The following is a 26,906-nucleotide window of genomic DNA, read 5'->3' on the forward strand; positions in this document are numbered from 1 at the left end:
ATGAGTTTTTCTAGGTCTTTACCCCATATGGCTGCTTGATATGATAGCAGTTGTTGATGGTGTCTCTTATATTTGCACCCTCTAGCCGGTGGGGAGACAAATTTCATGTGTGTTTTTCTTTCATGTCTGTTGGTTGGGAATGAGAAGAGATCTGTGATGTATTTTGGGGCTAGACCATTTAATACTTTGAAGCAGAGACATCCTAGCTTGAACTTTGTGCGCGCCTCCATCGGCAGCCAGTGTAGGAGTCGGTAAGAAGGGGTTATGTGATCGGACTTCTTCAGCCCGAAAATCATCCTGACTGCTGCATTTTGTATCAGTTGTAGTCTTTGCATTTGCTTCTGGGGGATCGTCAGATGGGTGATGTTGCAATAGTCCAGGTGGTTTAGTATTAGGGATTGTACTAGCATTCTGAAAGCTGAAGTGTGGAAGTACGCCTTAATGGACTTAAGTTTCCAGAGAGTGAAGAACCCTCTTTTGATTAAGGAGTCTATGTGGTCCTTCATGGTTAGGCTTTGGTCTAGTATTACTCCTAGGATCTTCATCGTTGGTTGAATGGGGTAGTTTAGATTGTTAATGTGTAGTGATGTTGTCGTATTCTGTGCGTGTGGCGAGGCTATGAAGAATTTAGTTTTTTCTGAATTGAGCTTCAGTTTGAAATCTGTGGTCCATTGTTCCATCGTGTTTAGTGCTTCAGTTGCTGGGGGGATGGTTTCAGAGGGGGATGCCGTAAATGGGATTATGATTGTGAAATCGTCTGCATAGCTGAATACTTTTATGCCTCGCTGGGTTAGCTGCGTGCCCAATGAAGCTATGTAGATGTTGAAGAGTAGTGGGGATAGTGGGGATCCTTGTGGAACGCCTGATGGGTTTCTCCATGTTTTTGAGAGATTGCAGTTGAAGCGGACTTGATATGTGCGGGTTGTGAGGAAATCTCGGAACCAGTCCAGCACTTCACCTCCGATGCCGATTGAATCTAAACATTGTAGTAGTTTTTTGTGATCCACCAAGTCGAAGGCTGAGCTCATGTCGAATTGCATCACTAAGGCTTTGTGGCCTTTGCTAAATAGGTTGCGTAGGTAATCTAAGATTGCTGCTATCACCGTCTCAGTACTGAACAGAGGTCTGAAGCCTGACTGGGTTTCGTGTAGCAGTGAGAACCGATCTAGGTAGTCCATCAGTTGGGTTTGTACCAAGCCTTCCATTATTTTTACGAAAAATGGGATAGATGCTACTGGTCTATAGTTGGTTGCTGATGTTAGGGGTAGTTTACGATTTTTTGGGATTGGGATGATTATAATGTGACCATTTTTTGATAGGAATTTTCCGTTTTTTAAATTGTTGGACATATGAGTCCATAGTGTTATTTTAAAGTCTAAAGGGGCTGCTTTCATTATGTTGGGCGGACAGGGATCTAGGATGCAGTTTGATTTGGTGTATTTGTTATATAGTTTTATGAAGCTGTTCCATTCTAGGTCCTGAAAGGAGTTCCAATACATGTCTACTGGTGTTTCGTTTTCATGTATGTTGGTTATTTGTTGTTCATCTGTGTTGTTTGTTGGGCCATTTTTCCTTAGGTTCACAATTTTTGAGTTGAAGTGTTGTGCTAGGTCGTCTGTTGATGGAAGTTTTATGTCGTGCATTGATTGACTGTGGCGTGTGGTGTCGAATAAATTTTTGACTAGATTGAACAATTCATGAGTGTTAATTCCTTTTGAGCTTGTGTTGGATGTGTATATTTTGGATGAGTAGAATTTTTTCCTTTTTTCTTTTATCAGTTGTTTATATTCCTTTATGTTTGCTCTCCAATTGTTCCTGTCAGATTTTTCACCTGTTTTGTTCCAGATCCTTTCTAGTCGTCGTGTTGATTGTTTCATTTTTTGTAGTTCGGAATCGAACCAGTTGTTATATTTATTTGAGCGGTTTGTTCTGTTTTGTTTGGGAGCTATTTTGTCTAAGATGGTTGTGCTTGTTTTTGACCACTGTTCCCAGAATTCGCCTTCTTCGTTCATCTCCTCGCGCGCTTCATAGTGGGCCCAGTATTCCTCTGGGTTAATGTGGCCCCTTGTGAGATGTTCTTTTTTTATCCTTGGGTGCGTTTTTTCTTTTGGTTGGTTCCAGATTAAATTAAAGTAATAGGTGTAATGGTCGGACCAGATGTCGTGGTTCCAGATGCCGTTTGATATGGAAATAGTGGGATTTAGGATTTCTTTTGAGGACATGGCTACCAAATCTAGCTGGTGGCCTTTTTCATGGGTTTGTGTGGATGAAGGTAGAAAGAAGTTGAGTGTCGGGATTTTCCTCTTTTTCTAAATGTAGGTTCGCGTCTCCTGCTATTATATTGTAAGACGGGGTGATTGAGTTGTGTAGGATGAATTCATAGAGTTCTTCTCTGGCTCTTGACCAACATTTTGGCGGTACATAAAATAGAATGCAGGAGAGGTACTCTTCTAGGTCCTTATTGCTAATTTTGCATGCTAGTGTTTCTAGTTGATTGGTTTTCTTGGAATCAACTAATTCAATTTTGAGTTCTTCCTTGAGGATGATTGCTAGTCCTCCCCCTCTTCGGTCTTCACGGTTTAGCATGTGAATTTTGTAGTTATCTGGTATTAGGTCATTTAGTATTGGGTCCTCTTCTGATATTAACCATGTTTCTGTTAGAAAGAGGCAAGCTATCTTTTTGTAAGCGATCCAGTCTTTGATTAAGAAGGCTTTGTTCCTTACTGATCTAGTGTTGAGGTAGGCGCAGGAAATGGAGGTGGTAGTGGTGAGTGTGGTGGGTGTATTGGTTTTGATGAGTTTTATCTCCCTTGGTCTTTTTTTGAGGGTACGGTAAGGTTTATTCTTATTTGTGATTATTTTAATGTGATTTACTCTTTCTTCCTGCTGGTTAGTTAGGAGTTTAATTGGTGTGTCAGGTTCGTGGGCGGAGTGAAGCTTTGGATAGAGTGATATGACTTTTTTCACATTGTTGCACAGTAAATATATCAGTAGGATTGATAAGAGCTTCATGATTGCTGGTTTTGGTATCCTTCTAGTCTTGACTTGTGTTGGTTTTCTGTCTGTATAAGCTTTCTATCTTTATCAATCAATTCTCTTGCAGAGGATTGCGAATAAATTGTTATAGGACTGCAGCGAATTTGACTGGGTTAATAGTCGGTGCTGGGCGGGAGGAGGAGCAGGGGTCCCGCGCTCCTTACCTTGTTGGGGTTAGCGGATGATTTGGTGGAGCGGTCTTTTTGGGTGAAGTGTTCCACGCAAGTGTTCCCCTTCAGGTGTTCCCTTCAGGTGCTCCTCTCTGGTGCTACACGAAGGCGCCGAACAGCAGTGCGCCGTTGGCGCTGTTTCTTTTAAGATATGGTGTCCTCCTGCGGGATCAGGGGGGCGGAGCAGGGCTCCCACGCCGGCCCGGTCGTGCTGCAAATGAAGGTGCTGGCGCTGTAGTTTTTAAATATATATGGTGTCCTCCTGCGGGATCGGGGGGGGGCGGAGCAGGGCTCCCACGCCGGCCCGGTCGTGCTGCAAATGAAGGTGCTGGCGCTGTAGTCTTTAAATATATATGGTGTCCTCCTGCGGGATCGGGGGGGAGGAGCAGGGCTCCCACGCCGGCCCGGTCGTGCTGCAAATGAAGGTGCTGGCGTTGTAGTTTTTAAATATATATGGTGTCCTCCTGCGGGATCGGGGGGCGGAGCAGGGCTCCCACGCCGGCCCGGTCGTACTGCAAATGAAGGTGCTGGCGCTGTAGTTTTTAAATATATATGGTGTCCTCCTGCGGGATCGGGGGGGCGGAGCAGGGCTCCCACGCCGGCCCGGTCGTGCTGCAAATGAAGGTGCTGGCGCTGTAGTTTTTAAATATATATGGTGTCCTCCTGCGGGATCGGGGGGGCGGAGCAGGGCTCCCACGCCGGCCCGGTCGTGCTGCAAATGAAGGTGCTGGCGCTGTAGTTTTTAAATATATATGGTGTCCTCCTGCGGGATCGGGGGGGGCGGAGCAGGGCTTCCACGCCGGCCCGGTTGTGCTGCAAAAAAAAAAAAGGCTCCCCATTATCCCTAATCCTATTCAATTTATTAATGAGCTCACCGGGCCACATCAAAATGGAAGATGAAACTATACTATCGTATGCTGACGACATCTTCCTCCTCATCCCCATAACCAATAACCATCCCAATATTGCCGAAAAAAAATCTCAAATAATATAGATAAAATTCAAACCTGGGCAATGAACAATAAGTTGAAACTGAGCGCTACTAAGACCAAAGCCATTGGTTTCCGCACCGCACAACAGAATGTCATATCTAACCTTACTCTTTCATCAGGCATCACTCTCATAATGGAAAAATCCACCAAGGTACTAGGCTGCATCTTAGACGACACTCTCACAATGGAACCACAAATATCTAACCTTTGGAAAAAGACCATCTACACTATGCGTCAACAACGACTCACAAGACCATACTTCCACCCACACCACTTTGCTCTGATCATTCAGATGATGGTCCTACCCCAACTGGACTATTGCAACTTCGCCTACCTTGGCATCAACATCGTTCTTATCCACAAACTACAACTCATCCAGAACACAGCCGTTAGACTAATTTCAGTTCAATGCGGTTAACAATCAAGAAACTGTAGCTTCTGGTAGTCATTCCAGATTTTTACACCTAGATAGGTTAGCATAGAGTGGAACATTTGTTTGTAGTGGAGGGATTTTGTGGATGGTAGGTTTAGTTGGACTCTGTTAAGGATTCTTTTTGATGTCGACCAAACATTAGAGAATAATTGGATGAGAGGGGCTGCTGAGCTTCCGTATAGGATCTGGTGTAGGATACATGATGATTTGAAGATTATTCGGGATGAGTATACCTCCTGAGTCATTGCAAACGATATGGTCCATAACATATAAAATTCCGAGCTCAGCTGCTTTATACCAATCCTTTTATTTCCTGTTGCACAGAGCATACTGAACTCCCCATAAACTCTCAAAAATAAATAGAACACAGGGCGGAGATTTATGTTGGTCCTGTAACTCTTCAACTGGATCATTAAAATATATGTTGTATAATTGCCCTCTTTTACGAGGATACTGGGAACAAATTTGGTCTTTTATAATGTCCATTGTCGATATCTCTGTACCACTTCCCTATCAATTACTTCTAATCAATATAATTGACCCTCATTTATTCTTACTGACTGAATTATTACAATTAGTACAATTATTAATGTTAATAGCTATACGCATAGTACTATCTAATTGAAAAGACTTCTCCTGTATTACTTATACTGAATGGTGGAATATGGTTTGCCTATATGCACCTTATGAGTGAATAGCTGCTGAACGGAGGAATTCACTCAAACAGTTTGAGAAAATGTGAGCTCCTCTACTTTCCAGACTATTCCCTTCTTAGCTGACTAGGAATCTCAGTGATTGAAACAAATAATCATCTCCTGTATTGTACATAACATTCTTTTTATTCCTGATTTGAGTAAACATACTGCCCACCTCAGAAAACAACTTCTAGCATATTGTCCAAAACTGAGGGATCTCAAGGCAAAATATGTCATGATGTATCCTGCCAGAATGTGGGTCACAATTAACAATACCACAAAGGATTTCACAGACCCCGCGGTGCTCACAAAGTACTTGGAAGAATTGCAGCTGTATACTATTGATGTGGTCTAATCACTCACAGCTTTCTGAAAATTATGGAGTATGGAGCCTATTGATAACTGAATGATCACACCAGAGGCTAAGCCCATTATTATTCCTGTGCGCGACCGCTGAAATTTCACTGTCTTACCTTACTACTGTGTTACCATGTTGAAGCACAACTCCCTTTTTCACCATTATGGGCTGCCTACTGTTCTCCATGAACCATCTTACAACGTGCTCCTCAGACATATATGACATATTACTGCCTGGAATATACGGTATATTTGTCATTCCTACTGGCTAATATCAGATGCTGAACTGTTAGTGCCTCACCATAGAGGTTGTTATACTGCAAGTGTTATGGCCGCCTGAATAGGCCTCATTGGGACTGACACCACATAGCCTGGCCTTGCTCTGTCGTGGGGCAGGAAGCGTGGTGCTACCATTTGCAAATTGGAGCTGCTCCGTCTGTTATACTTTTGTTTACTGGTGAACGAACTATATTGCAGAGTTCGTGTGGGTTGGCAAGGTATGATTTTCTCCAGTAACTTTTAGGGTTTGTACCATGAGCATTCTTATGATTTACTAGCAAGCTCTGTTTTGAAGGAGTGAGGATGTATTACTAATTTGCAGATCTTTTACATATGCACTGGGTATCAAATTAGAGTATGAGTTGAAGGAGTGAATGTAGGCTTGTATGTGCACGAGTGGTTGTAAATGACTGTGGTGTGACTATAGGTTGGAAAAGCAAGAAACTGCAAATTTAATATGTATACGAATGCGGATGCTGACAAAATTCACATTTCAGCTCCTCTGCTTTATAACTAATAAATGCGTGTTCTACATAAACCACCCTATATCTGAACACTGTACGTCCCTATTACTGTATCGCTAATAGTCCCAGATACCGTACTGCATATATTATACATGTAATAGCACCTCTACTACTCACTTTGATTTCATATCAAATGATGTAATTAAAGTTTGAACCAACATACAGCCCTCTTGTCTACTATGTTAATCCTTATTATTTCTGCGGCTCCTTGTGACTTAATCCCCCAATTGCTCCAGGTACATTAATAGATTGTGAGCTCGCCAGGACAGACAGGGAAAAGTGCTTGAGTACCTTCATATTTCAAAGGTGATTTGATTTTTCTCCTTGTCATTATCTCTGGGATTTGGCTGTATTGGAGAAGGTGCACTACTATCGGCCTGGGGTAGTGAGAGTTAATGATCTTATGTGCTGGTATACAGTGCACTCTATCTATTTCTAGATCTTTAGAAAATCCAAGATCTGCGGTATGAAGGATTCTAAGAATTTGATCATATCTGATCCTTCTCTACCCTCCGGTATGCCCAGAATGTGTACATTATGGCAGCGGGATCTCATGTTTGTTTCTTCTAAGTCTTTCTCCAATTGCAAGATTTTTTTATCTGCAATTGTAGGACTTTAACATTTTTCCTGAGTAGAAGTTCACTTCAATTCAATAGTTTCAATATGAGTCTGGAACTACAGTAAATCTTCTCTCATATCTGCCAGTTCTGTTTTTATTTCGACAGAATCTTCCTTCATGTCAGTTTGAAGTAGGCGGATGGCCTTAAGTTCAGCCATAACATCCTGGGAGCTCTCGTCCTCCTTGGAGTCATTCGACAATTTTTTCGGCAATGCTGGCTTGGGTTTGTAGCATTTCCCAACTTTAGCAGTAGCCATGATAGTAATAGATCTTTTAGATAGTGTTTGCAGCAACTTAGATTCAAGATGAAGCAACAAAATTTTGATTTTATTGGCACAGCCACTGGAGCTCTGCAGTTATGCTGCCATTTCTTATGCTGCTCGCTGGTGCCCCACCCCCCCTTCTTGTATTAACCATCCTGATAATTTCTGTTATGTCTGCGGACAATTTACTGCACAAGATCAGCGAAAGAATCTGTCCAGCAGACTTCAAAATGCATACAAGCATTACTTTGGCTATAGAGTTGGCAACCAAGATAAAGCATGGGCACCTCATGTGTGCTGCACTGTCTGTTATTCTGGATTAACACAGTGGCTGAATGGAAAACGGAAGAAGATGCCTTTCGCTGTATCCATGGTGTGGAATGAACCAACAAATCATAACTCAGACTGTTATTTTTGCAAGACAAAAATTGCTAGATTCACAAAAAGGAATATGTCAAAAATTGAGTATCCTGATTGCCCATCAGCAATTAAACCCATTCCTCATGACTCGGAGAATCCAGTTCCAATTCCTTCTTCCACATCTGCAGCACAATGTGCTGAAAGTTCAAATGAAAAATGTGTGTCTGTTGCTGTGGAGTTCTGTGAACCTGAAGTAGATGAAAAACCTTACCTGCTAACTCAAGAAGATCTTAATAATTGTTGGGTTCAAGACTGAAGCAATGGAATCTTTTAAGGCAGGACACCAAAATATATTTTTTCCATGATCGTCACGCCATACTGGCTTCCTTTTACCATATGGAATAAAACATTTGTTTCTGTAATGGTCTCATGCGTGAACTGGGATGTGAACATATTTCTGATGAATGGAGACTCTTCATTGATTCAAGCAAAGCAACAAAGAAAATTGGGGAGACCAAATGATCCACAGTAAAAACAATCCACCGATGAAAACAAAAACAAAAACTGTGGATACAGATGTTCTGGAGATAATTTATTAAACACTGACATATAAAACCATGAAAAATCAATTTAAAAAGTACAATGATAAAAAATACTGTGATAAAAAATCCAACCGGACCCAAGCAAAGCAAGCCTTAAAGTGGTATAGTACTTTTACACAATGGAAACCAGAAGCCATCTGTTCCTGTTGCTCATGCAGTTGGGTTGAAGGAAACATACGAGTCTATGGAGACTCTTTTAAAACTCACACACTATGCAGATCACCAGTAGAACCTCTGTGGTGATCTCAAAGTTGTGTCACTCCTTCTGGGTCTGCAACTGGGGTACACTAAATACATGTGCTTCTTGTGTTTTTGGAACAGTCGTGATGATGCCAACCTCTACAGGCAGAAACAATGGCCAAACCGAGATGAATCTGTACCTGGCAGATACAATGTGAAGCACCTGCTGTTAGTACATCATGAGAAAATCTATATTCCAGCACTTCACATAAAACTTGGTCTACTGAAAAATTTTGTCAAGGCAATGGACAGAAATGATGATGCATTTCAGCACCTAAGTATGTTTGGTTTCGAGAAAAGTGAAGCCAAAATCAAAAAAGCTGGTTTTGTTGGACCTAAAATCCGTGAACTGATCTTTGATGATGCATTCAAACAGAAGCTGAACCCATCTGAATCAGCAGCATGGGAAGCATTCATGCTGGTTGTTCAGAATTTTCTTGGTAATCACAGATCAGAGAATTATGCTGAGCTTGTGGAGAACATGCTGACAGCATATCCTTAATTCAGCCGAGAACCAAGCAGATGAGAACCAAACTTACCCAAAATTAAAGGAACAGAGATCTTTATATTTATATATATATTTTTTTTTTTTTTGGGGGGGGGAATACTAACTCAAAGCAATGTAAAAGACTGAAGGGAAAATGTAAAGTATAAGAAGATAAAAGCAAAATCATAGATATACAATTCAGGAATACTTAGAGATTTACAGGCTATATAAAAAATACTGCAAGTCCTCATGCGACCTGAACAACTGCCCATCATACCTACTAGCAACAGCTTCCACCAACTTCAAAGCTAGCTACACGTTGTGGTTGCAAACCACACTCAGGGAAGGCCAGTTCCCACCAGACCTTGGAGAAATCATAATAACCCCTTTACTGAAAGACCCCAAAGGTCTAATAAATAACCCGTCAAATTACAGGCCAATCGCTTCTATCCCTACATACGTCAAAATAATAGAAGGTCTAGTGGCACAACAGCTATCCATGTACCTAGAAGCCCACAACATCCTACATCCATCCCAATCTGGATTCAGAACTAACCACAGTACAGAAACTCTCCTGGTATCTTTACTAGATATAGCCCGAAGACACCTCAGCCAAGGAAACAGATTGCTAATCATCCAACTTGATCTCTCAGCGGCTTTCGATCTAGTGGACCATTCCATACTTCTCCAGATTCTAGACGCAATAGGAATCTCAGGTAAAGTGCACAACTGGTTCCAAGGCTTCCTTAAAACAAGAACATATAGAGTCAAGTCAAAAGAAATACTATCAGAACCATGGTCTAACCCCTGCGGAGTGCCACAAGGCTCTCCCCTCTCTCCCACACTTTTCAACCTATTCATTGCTTCCCTAGGCAGCACCCTAGATGCCCTAAACATAACTTCATTCAGCTATGCGGACGACATAACCATCCTCCTTCCATTCGACATCCACGACCCCATCTCCACAGGACGCCTGAAAACTACAATGGAAACAGTAGAAAAATGGATGACAAATCATAAGTTGAAGCTGAACACGGACAAAACTAATTTCCTACTACTAGAGAAGGACAAAAAACCATCCCTAACAGAACTGGAAGTAAACTCAACCAAGTACCCAATACAGAGTTCCCTCAAAATCCTGGGAATACAACTAGACAGATGCTGCACTATGCAAACACAAATCCATAAAATCATCCAAAAAGCATTCTTCACAATGCGAAATCTGAGAAAAATAAGAAAATTCTTTAATAAAGACCAATTCAGGATCATTGTCCAATCCCTCGTGCTAAGTATGGTAGACTACTGCAACAGCCTTTACCTACCTTGCCCAATCAACACAATAAAAAAACTACAGACCGTCCAGAACACAGCCCTCAGACTCATATACTCACTCAGCAAATACGACCACATTACCAAAGCATACATAGAATCTCACTGGCTACCAATAAAAGCAAGAACACAATTCAAACTCTACTGTCTCCTATTCAAAGTAACCCACGGCGCAGCACCCAGCTACCTAAACAACCGTTTTCACTACTATCTCTTATCCAGAAGAAGGAGAACACAGAACATTTTCACCTACCCTCCTCTCAATGGTACTCGACGTAAGAAACTTTATGACAACCTACTAGGAACACAGGCAGCTAATATTGACTCCGACATCTCAAAATTACTGATCGAAATTACAGACATAAAAGAATTCCGAAAAGAAATAAAAACACTACTGTTCAAAAAATATCTCCCATCAATCTAAACCGCCACCTAATGAGTTCCCAACCAATTCCATTGGGAATTAGAATCTCTTTATCCAACCCAAACTAAACACCCCTACTGTCCATATCATCAACATTAATTAACCAACATCATGCAATCATCAAAACAATAAATACACCTCCACTTATAGGCAAATGATGCTACTCTCCATCCGAAGAAACTTGACTTAGCTCATGTAACATCTTTTGTAATCTAGAATATATTGTAATTCTTATTCTCCACCAGTTGTAAATTGACTCAGTTGCTATGTAACATCTCCTGTGATATTGAATGTACTGTAATTCTTCACTATTATCTGTAATTAACACTTCTCCTGTAATGTAATTCTACTGGAAATGCCCAGATATCTTCTTTATTGTAATCCGTGGCTATGTTACATCTGCTGCGATATTGAATGCATTGTAACTCTTCACTGTTACTTGTAATCTACTCTTCTCCTGTAATGTAATTCTACTGGAAATGCCCAGATATCATCTTTATTGTAATCCGCCTAGAACCGCAAGGCACAGGCGGAATAGAAATCCCTAATGTAATGTAATGTAATGTAATAAGCACATGTGTTCGCACCAAGGCTCTGTCCCATGAAATGAAGCAATTTGGACGTGTATTTTCTGGCTGTCAAAAAACAGAGTTTAAATATATATATGCCATATACAGTACACATTTAAATGCTGGTTGATGCATGCCTACATTGTGAATAGGGTTCTAAAATAAACACCATATTGTGTATTTGTGTTTTACTTCAATTGTTATTGATGTTATTTATAGTTATTTGGATTGTAATCTGCTTTGTGCTTGATACTGGCAAGGAGAAAATTAAATACAATTAGATTTTTAAAAAACCTCACAGCAACAGTAGCATGATTTACTGCAAACTACTAGGCCTAATTAAAGTTTAATATATTAGGCAAAGTGTTCCTTCACTGTTAAGCCCCTTCACTACACATTAATACAATGGCCAGCTTGTATAGAATGGGTACAAATTTGAAATGTCTCCAGTAGCTTGCAAGTACATGTTATATTGTTCTCATAATTTGTTTTTCAAAAGAAAATTCCACATCAAGAATGTGCACAAAGATTTTTCAGTTCAGTTTTGGATTTTTTTACACATTCACAATTTGGGGGTCATTTTATTTCTGATCTCAGACATTCATTTAAATAAACACAGTTTATGATTTTTTTAAAAATGTGTGGAAATTGATTGTACACATTAATCTGTAGGCTAAAACATGTTAAATTGATTTTGGAATCAAGAAAGGCAAATCCCAATACACTGTATTAAAAAGCAGCAGAAAACCAAACAAAGTTAGCTGTCCCAGAGTAGATAGCATTGAATCTTGCTATTGTTTGGGATTCTGTCAGGAACTTGTGATTTGGATTGGCAACTGTTAGAAGCAGGATGGACCATCAGTCTTACCCAGCATGGCTATTATGTAAGCAAAAACAAAACACCTATTCACAATTATCTATTGGTATATTACTTTGTACTTGCAGTATACATGGTAAGATATACTGTACTTGTATATTTTCCTTCTCTTTCTACTTTAACTCCATCCTGTTTTAGACACTGAAAGGAGAGCTATTTTCAGCTCATGGAATTTACCCAGGTACTGAATTAGTTATACATGAGATGAGGTTACTCTTCTACTCTTACAAAAATATGATTTCAAAAATAGAGTGTTATCACTCAAGGCCTCACCCCCTCCACCCCCTTTTTACTAAACTGTAATAGCGGATTTTAGCTCAGGGAACCGTGCTGAATGCTGGATCCATAAATGTTATCTAAAGCTTAAATCTACCAGTTCTGAATTATGCTTTCTACTATAGCTCTGTACTATAAATGAATGTTTACTGAACCTTAAAACATTTTATTTTAATATATTCTATGAATATCAAACAGAAATCTGAACCACTGCATGGAATACATACAAGACTAATTAGTTTGGAAGTAATATTATGAAGTGGGAGCTAGTTCTGAAATGTGTCTGTCTTTATGGTCTCTATTGCAGGTGCTCTACAATCTGTTTAAGTCTTTCTGTCAGATGCACACAATCCAAAATATTGACATCTTCTCTGGAATAGCAAATTTCTTTCTGGTGGGAATCGGTGGGGTATTCATCGGAATTATTTTTGGATTTGTGGCAGCTTTTACTACTCGATTTACACATAACATCCGTGTGATTGAGCCACTTTTTGTATTCCTGTACAGCTACTTATCATACCTAACAGCTGAAATGTTCCACCTCTCAGGTATCATGGCGTAAGTATCCAACAATACAGTAACTTGCAGAATTCTAGCACCGTTCTAGGATATATGACACATGCAGCCATGTTACTGTGATCTTCTGTAAGTCAACAATGTAGATTCAAGCACACAGATCTAAAATTACAGATTCAGACAACTTCATTTCTTGGGCAAACGTAAATATATGTTGATTTTTTTTTTTTTTTTAAATGAATACATTTCTTTTTGAATAAGAAAATTGCCCAAGTCCTTCTAATTGTAATATGAATAAGTCAATTTTTACAGGTATAACTTTCTATGGTAGATTTGGGGTAGGCTCGGGCTATTATATATGGGCACATAGGTGCATTAAATTAATATAGATGATCAACAAAAGCAAACAGAATATACCAATAGTGTTCACTCAGAAATCTTTATTACTTCAAGCATAAAATGACTCAACATTAATCATGTTTCAGCTATAAAGGCCACCTCAGGAATCTGAAGTTGGACCATAGTTGAAGTGAATACTGAAGTCCAATGAAATAGAAACAAACTGAAAAATCATTGCCAAACATAAAACTGAGTCATTTTGGCCCATATTCTATAAATAGCGCCCTGCCGGTACCTAGGTTAAGAAGGTAACAGTATTTTTTTAAAAAATTTCAAAGTGCTTTAAAAACGGCACCTGAATCACTCCCCTGGAGGTGCCTACTGGAACCTAAGACTACTGTAGGGATGGCTAAAGCTGGAAGTGGCATTAGGCACCAGTAGGCACCTCCAGAGGTGCGGTTCATGTCATAGGTTGGTGCCAGAAATGTAGGACTTGAAAACCCTGGCCTACGTTTCCGGCACCTATCTTAGCTGGAGGCACAGTTCTCTAAACAGTGCTGTTACTTGACTGGCATGCGAGAGGCTGCTTTTAAGGCGGCCGCTGACAATGGTGAGAGTGTGGCGCCGTGATTAAAGTTACAGCCTCAGCACCCTGAGGTTGTGGGTTCAAACCCACGCTGCTCCTTGTGACTTAATACCCCCATTGCTCCAGGTACATTACATAGATTGTGAGCCCGCCAGGACAGACAGGGAAAAGTGCTTGAGTACCTGAATAAATTCATGTAAACTGTTCTGAGCTCCTCTGGGAGAACGGTATAGAAAATTGAATAAATAAATTTAGAGAATTCAGCCCTTTATACTTGAAGTAATATAAATCCTTAAATGACTACCATTGGTTATCCGTTGGTTTTTGTTGACCCCGCTGTCTATGTTAATTTTCTTCAATATGCATTGGGTGCTTCTTCTGTTGCATCGCCTTCATAAAATAAGCATGATATACATGCCTATATGCATTTCCTACCTAGGTTCCCTGTTATAAAATTACCCTCAAAGAGGACAATTGAATAAAAGGTCACCATACGAGTATTTAGATATCTACAGTATCCTTTACACAATACTAGTGTAAACAGTATGGTGTATCTAGTTTGTTTAAAAATTGCATAGCCCCAACAGTGACATTTACACGCATATGTGTACACACGCATGTGTATACATGCATATGTGTACACGCATATGTGTACACGCATATGTGTACACATAAAAATATGACCACATCACCACCGCTTTCCGAGATTCACACTGGCTCCCAGTACAAGCACGCATACAAAACAAATTCTACTGCACCCTATTCAAAGTCCTAAATGGAAATGGACTAAGCTATCTGAGCAACCGCCTAATCAGGAAAAACACATCCAGACCAAGGAGAACTCATGCACATTTCACCCATCCCCCAATCAAAGGTATACAAAGCAAAAAAATATATGATGGACTATTAGCCACCAAAGCAGCGAAACTAGACCGCCATCTCTCCAATCTGCTGACTATGACGCCCAACTACAAAACATTCAAGAAAGAACTTAAAACTTTTCTATTCAAGAAATTTGTCAAATGATCTAACTAAACCTGATCAACCCTTCACAGACCCCAACGCATACTAAATCTATTAACCATGTATTCTCCCTGGAAATGCCCAGGCCAACTCTTGTTGTAAACCGCTTAGAACTGAAAGGTATTGGCGGGATAGAAGACACTAATGTAATGTAATATATTGGTTGTGTGGTCATTTACATGCAATTTTGGTGCCAAAATGTCAGATCTTCTTTATAGGTCCAGAAACATGTGATTTCTGGTGACTACACAATGAGTCCCCCCCCCCCCCCATAGTTTTCTTGGCATAATACAGGAGTGGTTCGCCATTGCCTTCTCCTAAGGCATAGAAGGTTAGGTGACTTGCCCAAGGCCATAAAGAGATGCTGTGAGATTTGAACATGGGCATTTCTAGTTCACAACCCACTGGTCTAATCGGTCAACCATTCCTCTACACTCTTTTTTATAGACCTACTCCCAAAATGTCTTTATTATAGCTCCAATGACAGGAGCCATTCAGGAAGCTACTCAGTGCCGAGCAGCAGTGCCAAAGAATGCTCCTACTTGATACCACTCGGTGGCTGAAGCCGGAATTTGAGACAGCGACTGACTGGGTTAGCAGCGGGGCAGGAAACAGAAAGCTTGCTCCTGCCCACTAAGAACATAAGAACATAAGCAATGCCTCTGCTGGGTCAGACCTGAGGTCCATTGTGCCCAGCAGTCCGCTCATGCGGCGGCCCAACAGGTCTAGGACCTGTGCAATAATCCTCTATCTATACCCCTCTATTCCCTTTACCAACAGGAAATTGTCCAATCCTTTCTTGAACCCCAGTACCGTACTCTGCCCTATTACGCTCTCTGGAAGTGCATTCCAGGTGTCCACCACACGTTGGGTAAAGAAGAACTTCCTAGGATTCATTTTGAATCTGTCCCCTTTCAACTTTTCTGAATTCCCTCTTGTTCTTTTATTATTCGAAATACAATGGCAGGATAACTTCTTTCGTTCTGGTTGTAATACCCTTCTTGATTATGTCTAGCATTCTGTTTGCATTCTTAGTGGCTGCTGCGCACTGTGCTGTCGGCTTCATTGTCATGTCCACCTTTACCCCCAAGTCCCTTTCTTGGGTACTCTCATTTAATAACATCCCTCCCATCGTATAGTTGTACCTCGGGTTTCTGTTTCCCACATGTAATACTTTACATTTCTCAACGTTGAACTTCATCTGCCATCTCGTCGCCCATTCCCCTAGTTTGTTCAAGTCCCTTTGCAATTCTTCACAGTCCTCTTTAGTCCGAGCTCCACTAAATAGTTTGGTGTCGTCCGCAAATTTTATTATCTCTCACTTCGTCCCTGTCTCTAGATCATTTATGAATATATTAAATAGCAGTGGCCCAAGCACCGAGCCCTGCGGGACCCCACTCATGACTCTCCTCTAGTCCAAATAGTGGCCTTTCACTCATACCCTCTGTTTCCTACCCGCCAACCAGTTTCTGATCCATCTATGTACGTCTCCTTCTACCCCATGGTTCTTCAGTTTCCGGAGTAGGCGTTCATGGGGCACCTTGTCAAAGGCTTTTTGGAAATCTAGATATATGATGTCTATGGGGTCTCCTTTGTCCATCCGTTTGTTAATTCCTTCCACCAGGGATTCCAGCAGCTTGGAGAAGAGACGGCTCGGAGGTGATATGATTGAGGTCTATAAAATACTGAGTGGAATGGAAATAGATATGAATTGCTTGTTTACTCCATCCAAAAATACTAGGACTAGGGAATATGCGATGAAGCTACTGATTTAAAATAAACGAGAGAAAATATGTAATTAAACTCTGAAATTTGTTGCCGAAGAATGTGATGAAATCAGTTAGCTTAGCAGGGTTTAAAAAAGGTTTGGATTATTAGGCCATAGGCCATTATTGAGATGACTTGGGGAAATCCACTGCTTATTCCTAGGATAAGCAGCATAAAATCTGTTTTACTGCTTGGGATCTAGCTAGGTACATAGGAACTGTTGGAAACAGGATACTGGACTTGATGGACCTTCAGTTTGTCCCAGTTTGGCAATTCTTATGTTCTGGAAATCCATTGTCCGCTGTAGACTGTGTTATGTTCGTACAGATGTTTTTTGTATTATATTTAGTGGCGCAGCCCAGTGTTTCTCAACTCGGTCCTGGAGTACCCCTCTTGATAGTCAGTTTTTCAGAATAACATAAGAACATAAGAATAGCCTTACTGGGTCAAACCAAAGGTCCATCAAGCTCAATAGCCTGTTCTCCTAGTAGCCAATCCAGGTCACTAGTACCTAGCCAAAACCCAAGGAGTAGCAATATTCCATGCTACCGATCCAGGACAAGCAGTGGCTTCCCCCATAACTTTCTCAATAACAGACTAAGAACTTTATCTCCAGGAACTTGATCAAACCTTTCTTAAAACCAGTTACCATATTCGCTCTTACCATATCCTCTGGCAACGCGTTCCAGAGCTTAACTATTCTTTGAGTGAAAAAAAAATTTCCTCCTATTGGTTTTAAAAGTATTTCCCTGAAACTTCATCAAGTGTCCCCTAGTCTTTGTAATTTTTGGCAGAGTGAAAAATCAATCCATTGGAACCTGTTCTACTCCACTCAGGATTTTGTAGACTCTCTCTGCTCAGCCGTCTCTTTTCCAAGCTGAAGAGCCCAAACTGTTTTATTCTTTCCTCATATGAGAGGAGTTCCATCTCCTTTACCATCTTGGTCGCTCTTCTTTGAACTTTTTCTAGCGCCACTATATCTTTCTTGAGATAAGGAGACCAGAATTGAACAATGAGTTTGCTTAAACTTGATATGCATACACTGTCTCCATTATATACATATTTCTTTCATGCATATTCATTGTGGGTATCCTAAAAACCTGACTGGCAAGGGGGTAAACCAGGACTGAGTTGAAATACACTGGCATAGCCTCATCTCTGATTAAGGAATGGTGGTGGGGAAACTTGAGCCCAATGTTCAGTGCTCCACCTGAATGCTCAGCCTGGAGCATCCTTTATAGAAAAGTGCTGAACATGAATTTTTCCTAATGCTTAATTTTCAACACCATTTACTGAATCTGGCCCTATGTGAGTATATTAGGAGTCTCAAGACCCAGTATTATAAGGATTCTGTTCTCACTTACTTTTTAGGGCTGTCCACTGGTGTCACTTCAAAAATGCACTGTCATGCCACTTTATAACCTACACCTTCAGCCATGCTTTCCTGCCTCCAGGGGATTCCACTTGGCTCTTCCACCACCAAGGAAGGATCCTTGACCTCCTCCTCCTCCTCCCTGCCAACTGAAATCTTAAATTCAGCCCTAGTTCCAAGGAGAGTACTTTTATAACAGTGTGTCTGGGTTAATAGAGCAAGCAGGTGACTATTTTTAATCTATTTTATAAGATACTAGCACAAATTCTACAAAAATAGCACCTAGTCGTGGGCACTGACATTTACTACTTGAGAGCAGGCTTCAATGGTAACACATAGAAAATGTGTGTAAATCATAACTCTACCCTTGCTTAGGGTTACCAGATTTTCCGTCTGGAAAATCCAGACCCCCTAGACCAAGGATCTCAAAATCCCTCCTTGAGGGCCGCAATCCAATCGGGTTTTCAGGATTTCCCCAATGAATATGAATTTAAAGCAGTGCATGCACATATCTCATGCATATTCATTGCGGAAATCCTGAAAACCCGACTGGATTGCGGCCCTCAAGGAGGGACTTTGACACCCCTTCCCTAGACTCACCCCAAGGCCCGCCCGGTTCCACCTATCCTGGCACCATCACGCCCCTGATCACGCCCCAGCCTCACCCCCTGCTGCCTGTTCTTGTCGGGTAGCACATCTGTGCATGCACAGATGCCCTCCTGCATGAAGGAAAGCTTTTCAAAACCCGGACAAAGTGGCGGGTTTTGAAAAGCTGTCCAGGGAAATCCGTATGTCTGGTAGCCTTACCCTTGCTCCAACCCAGTAACATAGGTATGCCTTATTGCCCTCTTTTCCCCTACTTCTCCAGTGACCTGGTATTTGCCCCCCTCTCTGAATTCCTCTGTCCCTCTCTGGTGTATCTGCGATCTGTCCAAGTGACTGCTGCAATTCATCTTTGCTGCCTGCACCAGCCCCCACAGCCTTCCCTCTGCCATATCCTGACTGTGAGGAAACAGGAAGTGACATCAGTGAAGGTGGGTCGTGGCAGAGGGAAGCCTCCATGGGCCAGCATAGGCAGTGAAGATGAATAACTGTGGCCATTGGGGTGGTTCTGGAGTAACCAGGGAGGGACTCAGAGAGGGGATAAATGTCGGTCTTTGGGGGCAGGTGTGGGGGGAGGAAAGTGGGAAGGATAGAGGAAATGCTGAGCTAGGAGAGGGGTGTCAGTAACTCATTAACTGTAAGCCACACAAAATAGCAGGTCCGGCTATGCCATTGCTTTGCCCAGATTTCTTCCGTGAGAATGCCTACTCAACAAGTAATAATAATAATAACTTTATTCTTCTATACCGCAATACCATGGAAGTTCAATGCGGTTAACAGAAGAAGAGACTGTACATTTACAGCGATGTTACATACATGGCAATGAAAGGCATATACTATAAAGGCGTAACAAGACGGGATATTTGGATAAAACATAGATTGAATATGAGAGGCCATAAAGTGGCTTGGCAAGGTAGGCAAGTCGGAGAGTTTGGAGGCATATCGAGGTCAGGGAGGAAGTATATGCCAGCTTGTACAATGAGTACTTTTAGGCATGATCTAATTTTATATCAACGAAAGCAATGGAAGTAAAGCCCGGATGTCTCAATCCGCCCTCCTTCTTCTGAAGCCATATGGTAACCCTACCTTAACCTCCAATATATATATTGCACAGGCTGTTTTGTGTTGTTGATGCAACTGAAACTTTCTACATTCCTTCTTTTCTAATCACTGCTGAATAATTGTCTTTTCGCCACCCAAGGTTAAACTGCAACGTAAGAAAGTGTGACCCGTTCCAGAAAGAGCAGGGAGGGTTCACGTGTTGCAAATCCTTATGCCTTTACAGCTCTAAAAAAAGATACAGCTCAATTCAGTTCGACTACTTTCAAAATGTTCTGTTTCTATCCAGGGTTGCTATTCATATCCTTCCATGTAATGTTGTAACATAGTGAATGACAACTGAAGAGCAATTGGTACACGCAGTTTCTCCAGCTGAGGTTCCTATCCTATCCTCCTGTCCTTGCTCATGCTTAAATGTCACTGTTTCATGAGATCAGATATTCAAAAGATCTGAATTAAACCACATTTAATCCCAGTGACAGGAGCCAGGGAATTCAGCATCTGGTGCTGAAATAGCAGGAGTGGCCCCTCTCCTTTGCCAAATACTGATCTAGGTGGAGGAACAAAATCATGGAAAACAGATCAATGATCAAAGATGTGGAAAACATTATTAATAATTTAAGTAAATGAAAACTTTGTGAGCTGAGCCTTTCATAACTGTTATGTGGTTTAACATGTGCTAACACTTGTTTATAAGACGAGAACTGTCAGATAACATTTCTTTTTACAGTGGATAACACTATTATTAATACAACATGACTCAGCAGTACCTTACCATGCATTTGTTGCTATTCATGGTTGTCTATCCCAGCCATGTCCACTCATTATTATGAAACATTAAGGGAACTGTGTGGTAGGAGGTGTTAGATGTCTTGGAGATTGCAAGACTACTCACTAAGGAATTTGTATAAACAGATGACATCCTACTGACTTTTCCGGTTGCTCCACATAATATAGATTTAGCCCCTCTTCAGTCTTCTATGTCCATTGTTGAGGATTGGTTGTTATATCATAGTCTAGTTATTATTGTGATAAAAATACTATCTGTTGGATTAGTGGAATGTTTTCTGCACCCGCTGATCCTATTAAAATATTAGCATTGATTTGACTCCAGTAAAGACATTCCGTTATCTAGGAATCTTATTTGATAATAAACTTTCCTTCGAACAACAGATAGGCCAGGCATTAAAAAAAGGTTATTACTGGCTTAGACGAGTTTGTTCAGTCAGTAAGACCGTAAACTTTGACTGCATTCATACATTAATTCATGCCTTTGTAATATAAAGGTTAGATTATTGTAATTCAATAATATTGTGGAATCACTGCAGCATTTATACGTAGGTTACAGACATTACAGAATTCAGCAGCCAGGCTCCTACTTAAGGCTAAAGTATATGATCTTGTCACCCCTCTGTTGATAAGTTTACATCAGACTTAAATTTAAAATTCTTTTACTTTTAAAGCATTACATTATGCAGAACCACCTTATTTGGCTGCTGTAAGCATTCCATATACTCCAACACATACACTATGGTCAGTTGACTCTCAGAGACTGGTACTTTCTTCACCGAATATGGCTCATTATGTATCAACTTGTAATCTGCTTTTTTTCTTTTTAACTCCATTTTAATGGAATGAAATCCCACAAGTTATTTGAAATGAAATTTCATTTCCTAAATGATCGTGGCAGAGGAATCCCCAATCAGCTGAGCCGGCAGGACTCCCTGAATCCGTGACTTCAGGGAGTCCTGCTGGTTCAACTGATCAGGGATTCCCCTGCTCTGATTAGCTGAACCAGCAGGGAGATCCCCAATTCCTCTCTCTCTCCCTCCTTCCCACTGAGGCAGCCATTCAGAAGTGGCGTGCGCCCTCGCAGCAGCGCACTTGTGCACTGCTGGCCCCAACGTGCTAGTAATCAGCAGGCAGCTGCCCTAGAAAGCACCAGTGACTGGCACAATTAGGGAGTGTCGCGAGCCAAGGCATTATTGCGCTTGTGCGCAGCGGGTTCCGACAAGCAGCATGCAGCCGTCCACCAACCTCCAACATTTAAAGGTACCGCGGAGGGGGGGGGGCCTGGGACGGAATTTAAAGGTGCCAGGGGAGGGGGGCTAGGATGGAATTTAAAGGTGCTGGGGGTATGTAAAAATGATGATTGATTGGGGGGCGGGGCTGGGACGGAATTTAAAGGTGCTGGGGGTATGTAAAAGTGATGATTGGTTGGGTTGGGCTGGGTTGGAATTTAAAGGTGCTGGGGGGCTGGGATGGAATTTAAAGGTGTCGGGTATATATTAGTATACAATTTGGTTCAGAATGGGTTTTTTCTTGTTTTCCTTCTTTAAATCTGGGGTGCGTCTTATAGTGAAGTGGGTCTTATGGAGCAAAAAATACAGTAATTTCTGTCTAATATATCTTGGGAAATGTTTGATTATCACCACAAGATGTCCAAGTCTAATCCCACCCAAAACCAGCCCATAACACACCTCCAGTAGAATGACTTGCAAGATGTCCATAAAGATGGTTATGAAAATTGTCACTTGGACATCCTAGTGATTAAGATGTCCAAGTGCCAATTTATGCCATTTTGGGGATGTCTTAATGTTTTGAAAATGCCTCTATTAACCTAACAGTGATGATAGATTATGAATAAGGTAGTAAAGATTGGAATTTGTTTCAGATTTTGTCTGTTATTTTATGTTATGTGTGTATTGATTGTGGTTTGCCGAGGATTTTAGATTACACAGAATATAAATGTTGTAAATAAATAAATCATTGTAGATAACTATAATGAGAGAGCATGTTTTTCTCCATAGGATAACAGCCTGTGCCATGAGTATGAATAAATATGTAGAGGAGAATGTTTCCCAGAAATCTTATATCACAATAAAGTATTTTATGAAGATGTTGACCAGTGTCAGTGAGACACTAATCTTTATTTTCATGGGTGTGTCGACAGTTGGAAATAACCATGAGTGGAACTGGGCCTTTGTGTGCTTCACCCTGTTCTTCTGCTTGATATGGCGAGCACTGGGTAAGGATCTGGGTTTATCTGTTTCTCATTCAAGATGCTACCTTTCACACCATAAAAATATAGTTTGAAAGAATAGAATTGCCATTTTGTAATTAACATTGTTTTAATAATTGCATTGTATATTATATATAGGTGGATTTCCACCCCCTCCCATCTGCTTCAGTTATTAGAGCAACCATTAGAGATATGTGTGATGTTTATTAGGGTGCGTTAAAATGTTTAGGCCACTTTAAGGACTGAATTCTATATATTTTACCTAAACAAAATGGTGTTTAAAAAAGCTCTATTCTATAAACCGCGCTTGAAGTTAAATGTGGTTTATAGAATAGCGCTTATGCCCAGGAACTGGAACTAAGGAACCCTTTTACAAAGCCGTGCAGCTGAGAACCATGCGGCAAATGCTCCGATACTCATTCAATTCCTATGGATGTAGGAGCATTTACTGTGCCGGTCCACGCTGCCAGCTTTTGTAAAAGAGGGGGTAAATTTAGGAATGGCATTTGCAAATGTCGGCTACAAAATCTAGGTACAGAGGTCCTAATTCTGTAATTACATGCGTAATTTAAAGGAATGCCCTCAATTTGCCCATGTCTTGTCCATTTATGTGTGCCCTTTTTTGACTCGTGTATAAATTTAGACAGATTTTGCACCTAAACTTGCACACATAACCCCTAATTGATTCTAATGCCAATAATTGCTTGTCAATATGCCAATTATTGGAGCTAGTTAGGTTGCTATACAGTTACATTGCACGTTCTGTTTGAATGCATGACCAAAATTGTGCATGCAATTTGTGGCACTTTTTATAGAATCAGGGTGCAAATTGATATAATGCACACTAACCTAGGAATAAGCATACGTATATTAAGTTGATTAGTGAGTATTGAAACAAATACATGAAAAATAACTGAAAGACAAAATATACGTTTAGGGTTATTAAGTTTTTATATACTGCCGCTCATAAAAGATCGTGGCAGTTTACAACGATATACAAAAGAAAGGAACTACATCTGCAATAGGACAGAAACAATAAGAAAAGTTAGAAATATAACAAAAGAAAAAAGAGGAACATAGCTCTGGTCCACAAGTCTACCACCTCAGCCATCTAGTCCAAAGACCCTGGCAAAAATATGAGTTTCTAGGAGAGCCCTAAATTTAATGTATGAGAGCTCTGAACAGAGATCCAAGGGTAGAGAATTCCATAGGCAGGACTAAAGAGAAAAAAGCAGACTGAGTGGATTGAAGCTTAGTCATGCACACTGATGGGATGGTTAGCTGATGTGAGATCCATGAACATAGAGAGTGTGCTGGACTATAAGGAATGAGAAAAGATGAAAGAGTGGTTGTCCAAAATGTAGTGTCTTGAAGGTCAATGTTAGGAACTTGAACTGTATGCATGATATAACTTATAGTTAAAATAGTTCTTTTAACAAGGGGTAATGTGGTAAGACCGATGGGCTTGAGTGAGTAATCGAACAGAAGTGTTCTGAATAGTTTGTAGTTTTTTGATGACCACTGAAGGAGGACCTGCTGATATGACATTGCAATAGTCTAATTTTGAAGTGACTAATGCATATAAAAGTCATAAGTCAAAAGAGTCATAAGAATAGCCTTACTGGGTCAGACCAATGGTCCATCAAGCCCAGTAGCCCGATCTCACGGTGGCCAATCCAGGTCACTAGTACCTGGCCAAAACCCAAGGTGTAGCAATATTCCATGCTACCAAAAGAGGGCAAGCAGTGGCTTCCCCCATGTCTTTCTCAATAACAGGCTATGGACTTTGCCTCCAGGATCTTGTCTAAACCTTTCTTAAAACCAGCTACGCTATCCGCTCTTACCACATCCTCTGGCAATGCATTCCAGAGCTTAACTATTCTCCGAGTGAAAATATTTTTCCTCTAATTTGTTTTAAAAGTATTTCCCTGTAACTTCATCGAGTGTCCCCTAGTCTTTGTAATTTTTGACGGAGTGAAAAATCAATCCACTTGTACTCGTTCTACTCCACTCAAGATTTTGTAGACATCAATCATATCTCCCCTCAGACGTCTCTTTTCCAAGCTGAAGAGCGTTTTCCAAGCTGAAGAGCGTTTTAGTCTTTCCTCATACAAGAGGAGTTCCATCCCCTTTACCATCTTGGTCGCTCTTCTTTGAACCTTTTCTAGCACCACTATCAGCCTCTTTTACACATGAGGCTCGATCTAGGACCTAATAAAACATATCAGATGGATAGAATGGAAACATATGGAAATTGAGAATTCAGATAGCAGATATGAGGGCAAATCAAAAAGGGCAAAACACATTTAATGGCTTAACTGTGAGAAATTGAACATATCACCTTTCCACATAGTCCTTATGCAAGGCGACACATTTATTGTATCATTCAACTAGCTTCTGCATTCCTGCAGAGAACAAGTTTTTCAGCTACTCCCGAAGCCAAGTGAGCACCGCTTCTTTTACTTAAGAACATAAGAAGTTGCCTCCGCTGGGTCAGACCAGAGGTCCATCGCGCCCAGCAGTCCGCACCCGCGGTGGCCCATCAGGTCCATGACCTGTGAGGTTTTCTTAATTTAGCTCTATAGCCCCCTTATTTTTCTATCTATACTCTTTCTATACCCTATCTACCTCTCTCTGTACCCCTCAATCCCCTATCCTTCAGGAATCCATCCAATCCCTCTTTGAATCCCCATAGTGTACTCTGCCCGATCACCTCCTCCGGGAGCGCGTTCCATGTGTCCATAACCTTTTGAGTGAAGAAAAACCTCCTGGCATTGGTTCTAAACCTGTCCCCTTCCAGTTTCTCCGAGTGCCCTCTCGTACCTGTGGTTCCCCGTAGTCTGAAGAATCTATCCTTGTGTACCTTCTCTATGCCCTTCATGATCTTGAAAGTTTCTATCATGTCTCCTCTAAGTCTCCTCTTCTCCAGGGAGAAGAGCCCCAGCTTGTCCAGCCTGTCAGCGTATGAACAGTCTTCCATACCTTTTATCATTTTCGTCGCTCTTCTCTGGGACTCTCTCAAGTATTGCCATGTCCTTCTTGAGGTACAGTGACCAATATTGGACACAGTATTCCAGATGCGGGTGCACCATTGCACGATACAGCGGCTTGATGACTTCCTTCGTCCTGGTTGTGATACCCTTCTTAATGATGCCCAGCATTCTGTCTGCTTTCCTTGAGGCCGCTGCACATTGTGCCGATGATTTCATTGTTGTATCCACCAGCACACCCAAGTCTTTTTCAAGATTACTTTCCCCCAGCAATGCTCCCCCCATTTTGTAGCTGAACATCGGGTTCCTTTTCCCTATATGCATGACCTTGCATTTCTCTATGTTAAAGCGCATTTGCCATTTATTTGCCCACTTTTCCAGTTTGCTTAGGTCCCTTTGCAGGTCTTCGCACTCTTCTGTGGTCCTAACTCTGCTGCAGAGTTTGGTGTCATCCACAAATTTTATAACTTCACACTTCGTCCCTGTTTCCAAGTCGTTTATAAATATATTGAACAGCAGCGGTCCCAGCACCGACCCCTGCGGAACACAGCTTGTGACCCTCTGCCAGTTCGAGTATTGGCCCTTCACTCCAACCCTTTGCTTTCTGCCTGCCAACCAGTGTCTGATCCATCTGTGTACATCCCCTCCCACCCCGTGGTTCCACAGCTTCCTAAGTAGCCGCTCATGGGGTACCTTGTCAAAGGCTTTTTGGAAGTCGAGATAAATGATGTCTATGGATTCCCCTTTGTCCATCTGGCTGTTTATCCCTTCAAAGAAGTGCAGTAGGTTTGTTTGCCACGATCTTCCCTTACAGAAGCCATGTTGGCTCGTTTTCAGTTGTCCATTTCTTTCTATGTATTCACAGATGCTGTCCTTTATCAGTGCTCCCATCACCTTACCCGGAACCGAAGTCATCATGCTTTGTCTTTTGCTTTCCAGGTCGCAGTGAGGTACCCATGTCTTGTCACTGGTGACAATGCTCTCCAGAATATTCAGATCTTCATCATACCATCTCAGGAATTGGGTTGCAATCTCCACACACTGTTACTTGTACAGATCAGTAAGCTGTTTGAGAACCCATCATGCGCAGACTTTTC

General features: G+C 41.3%; 1 protein-coding gene across 1 annotated transcript in view; it reads left to right on the forward strand.

The window, feature by feature from the left end:
* Positions 1–26,906, forward strand: part of LOC117362871 (sodium/hydrogen exchanger 2-like) — a 146,315-nt gene that overhangs the window by 38,982 nt on the left and 80,427 nt on the right. The window contains exons 3-4 of the mRNA XM_033949944.1: positions 12,840–13,090; positions 22,608–22,825. Of these exons, the coding sequence (XP_033805835.1) occupies positions 12,840–13,090; positions 22,608–22,825 (469 nt within the window). The remainder of the gene's footprint in view (positions 1–12,839; positions 13,091–22,607; positions 22,826–26,906) is intronic.

The sequence above is a fragment of the Geotrypetes seraphini genome, chromosome 6 (assembly GCF_902459505.1).
Source record: "Geotrypetes seraphini chromosome 6, aGeoSer1.1, whole genome shotgun sequence".
NCBI lineage: Eukaryota > Metazoa > Chordata > Amphibia > Gymnophiona > Dermophiidae > Geotrypetes > Geotrypetes seraphini.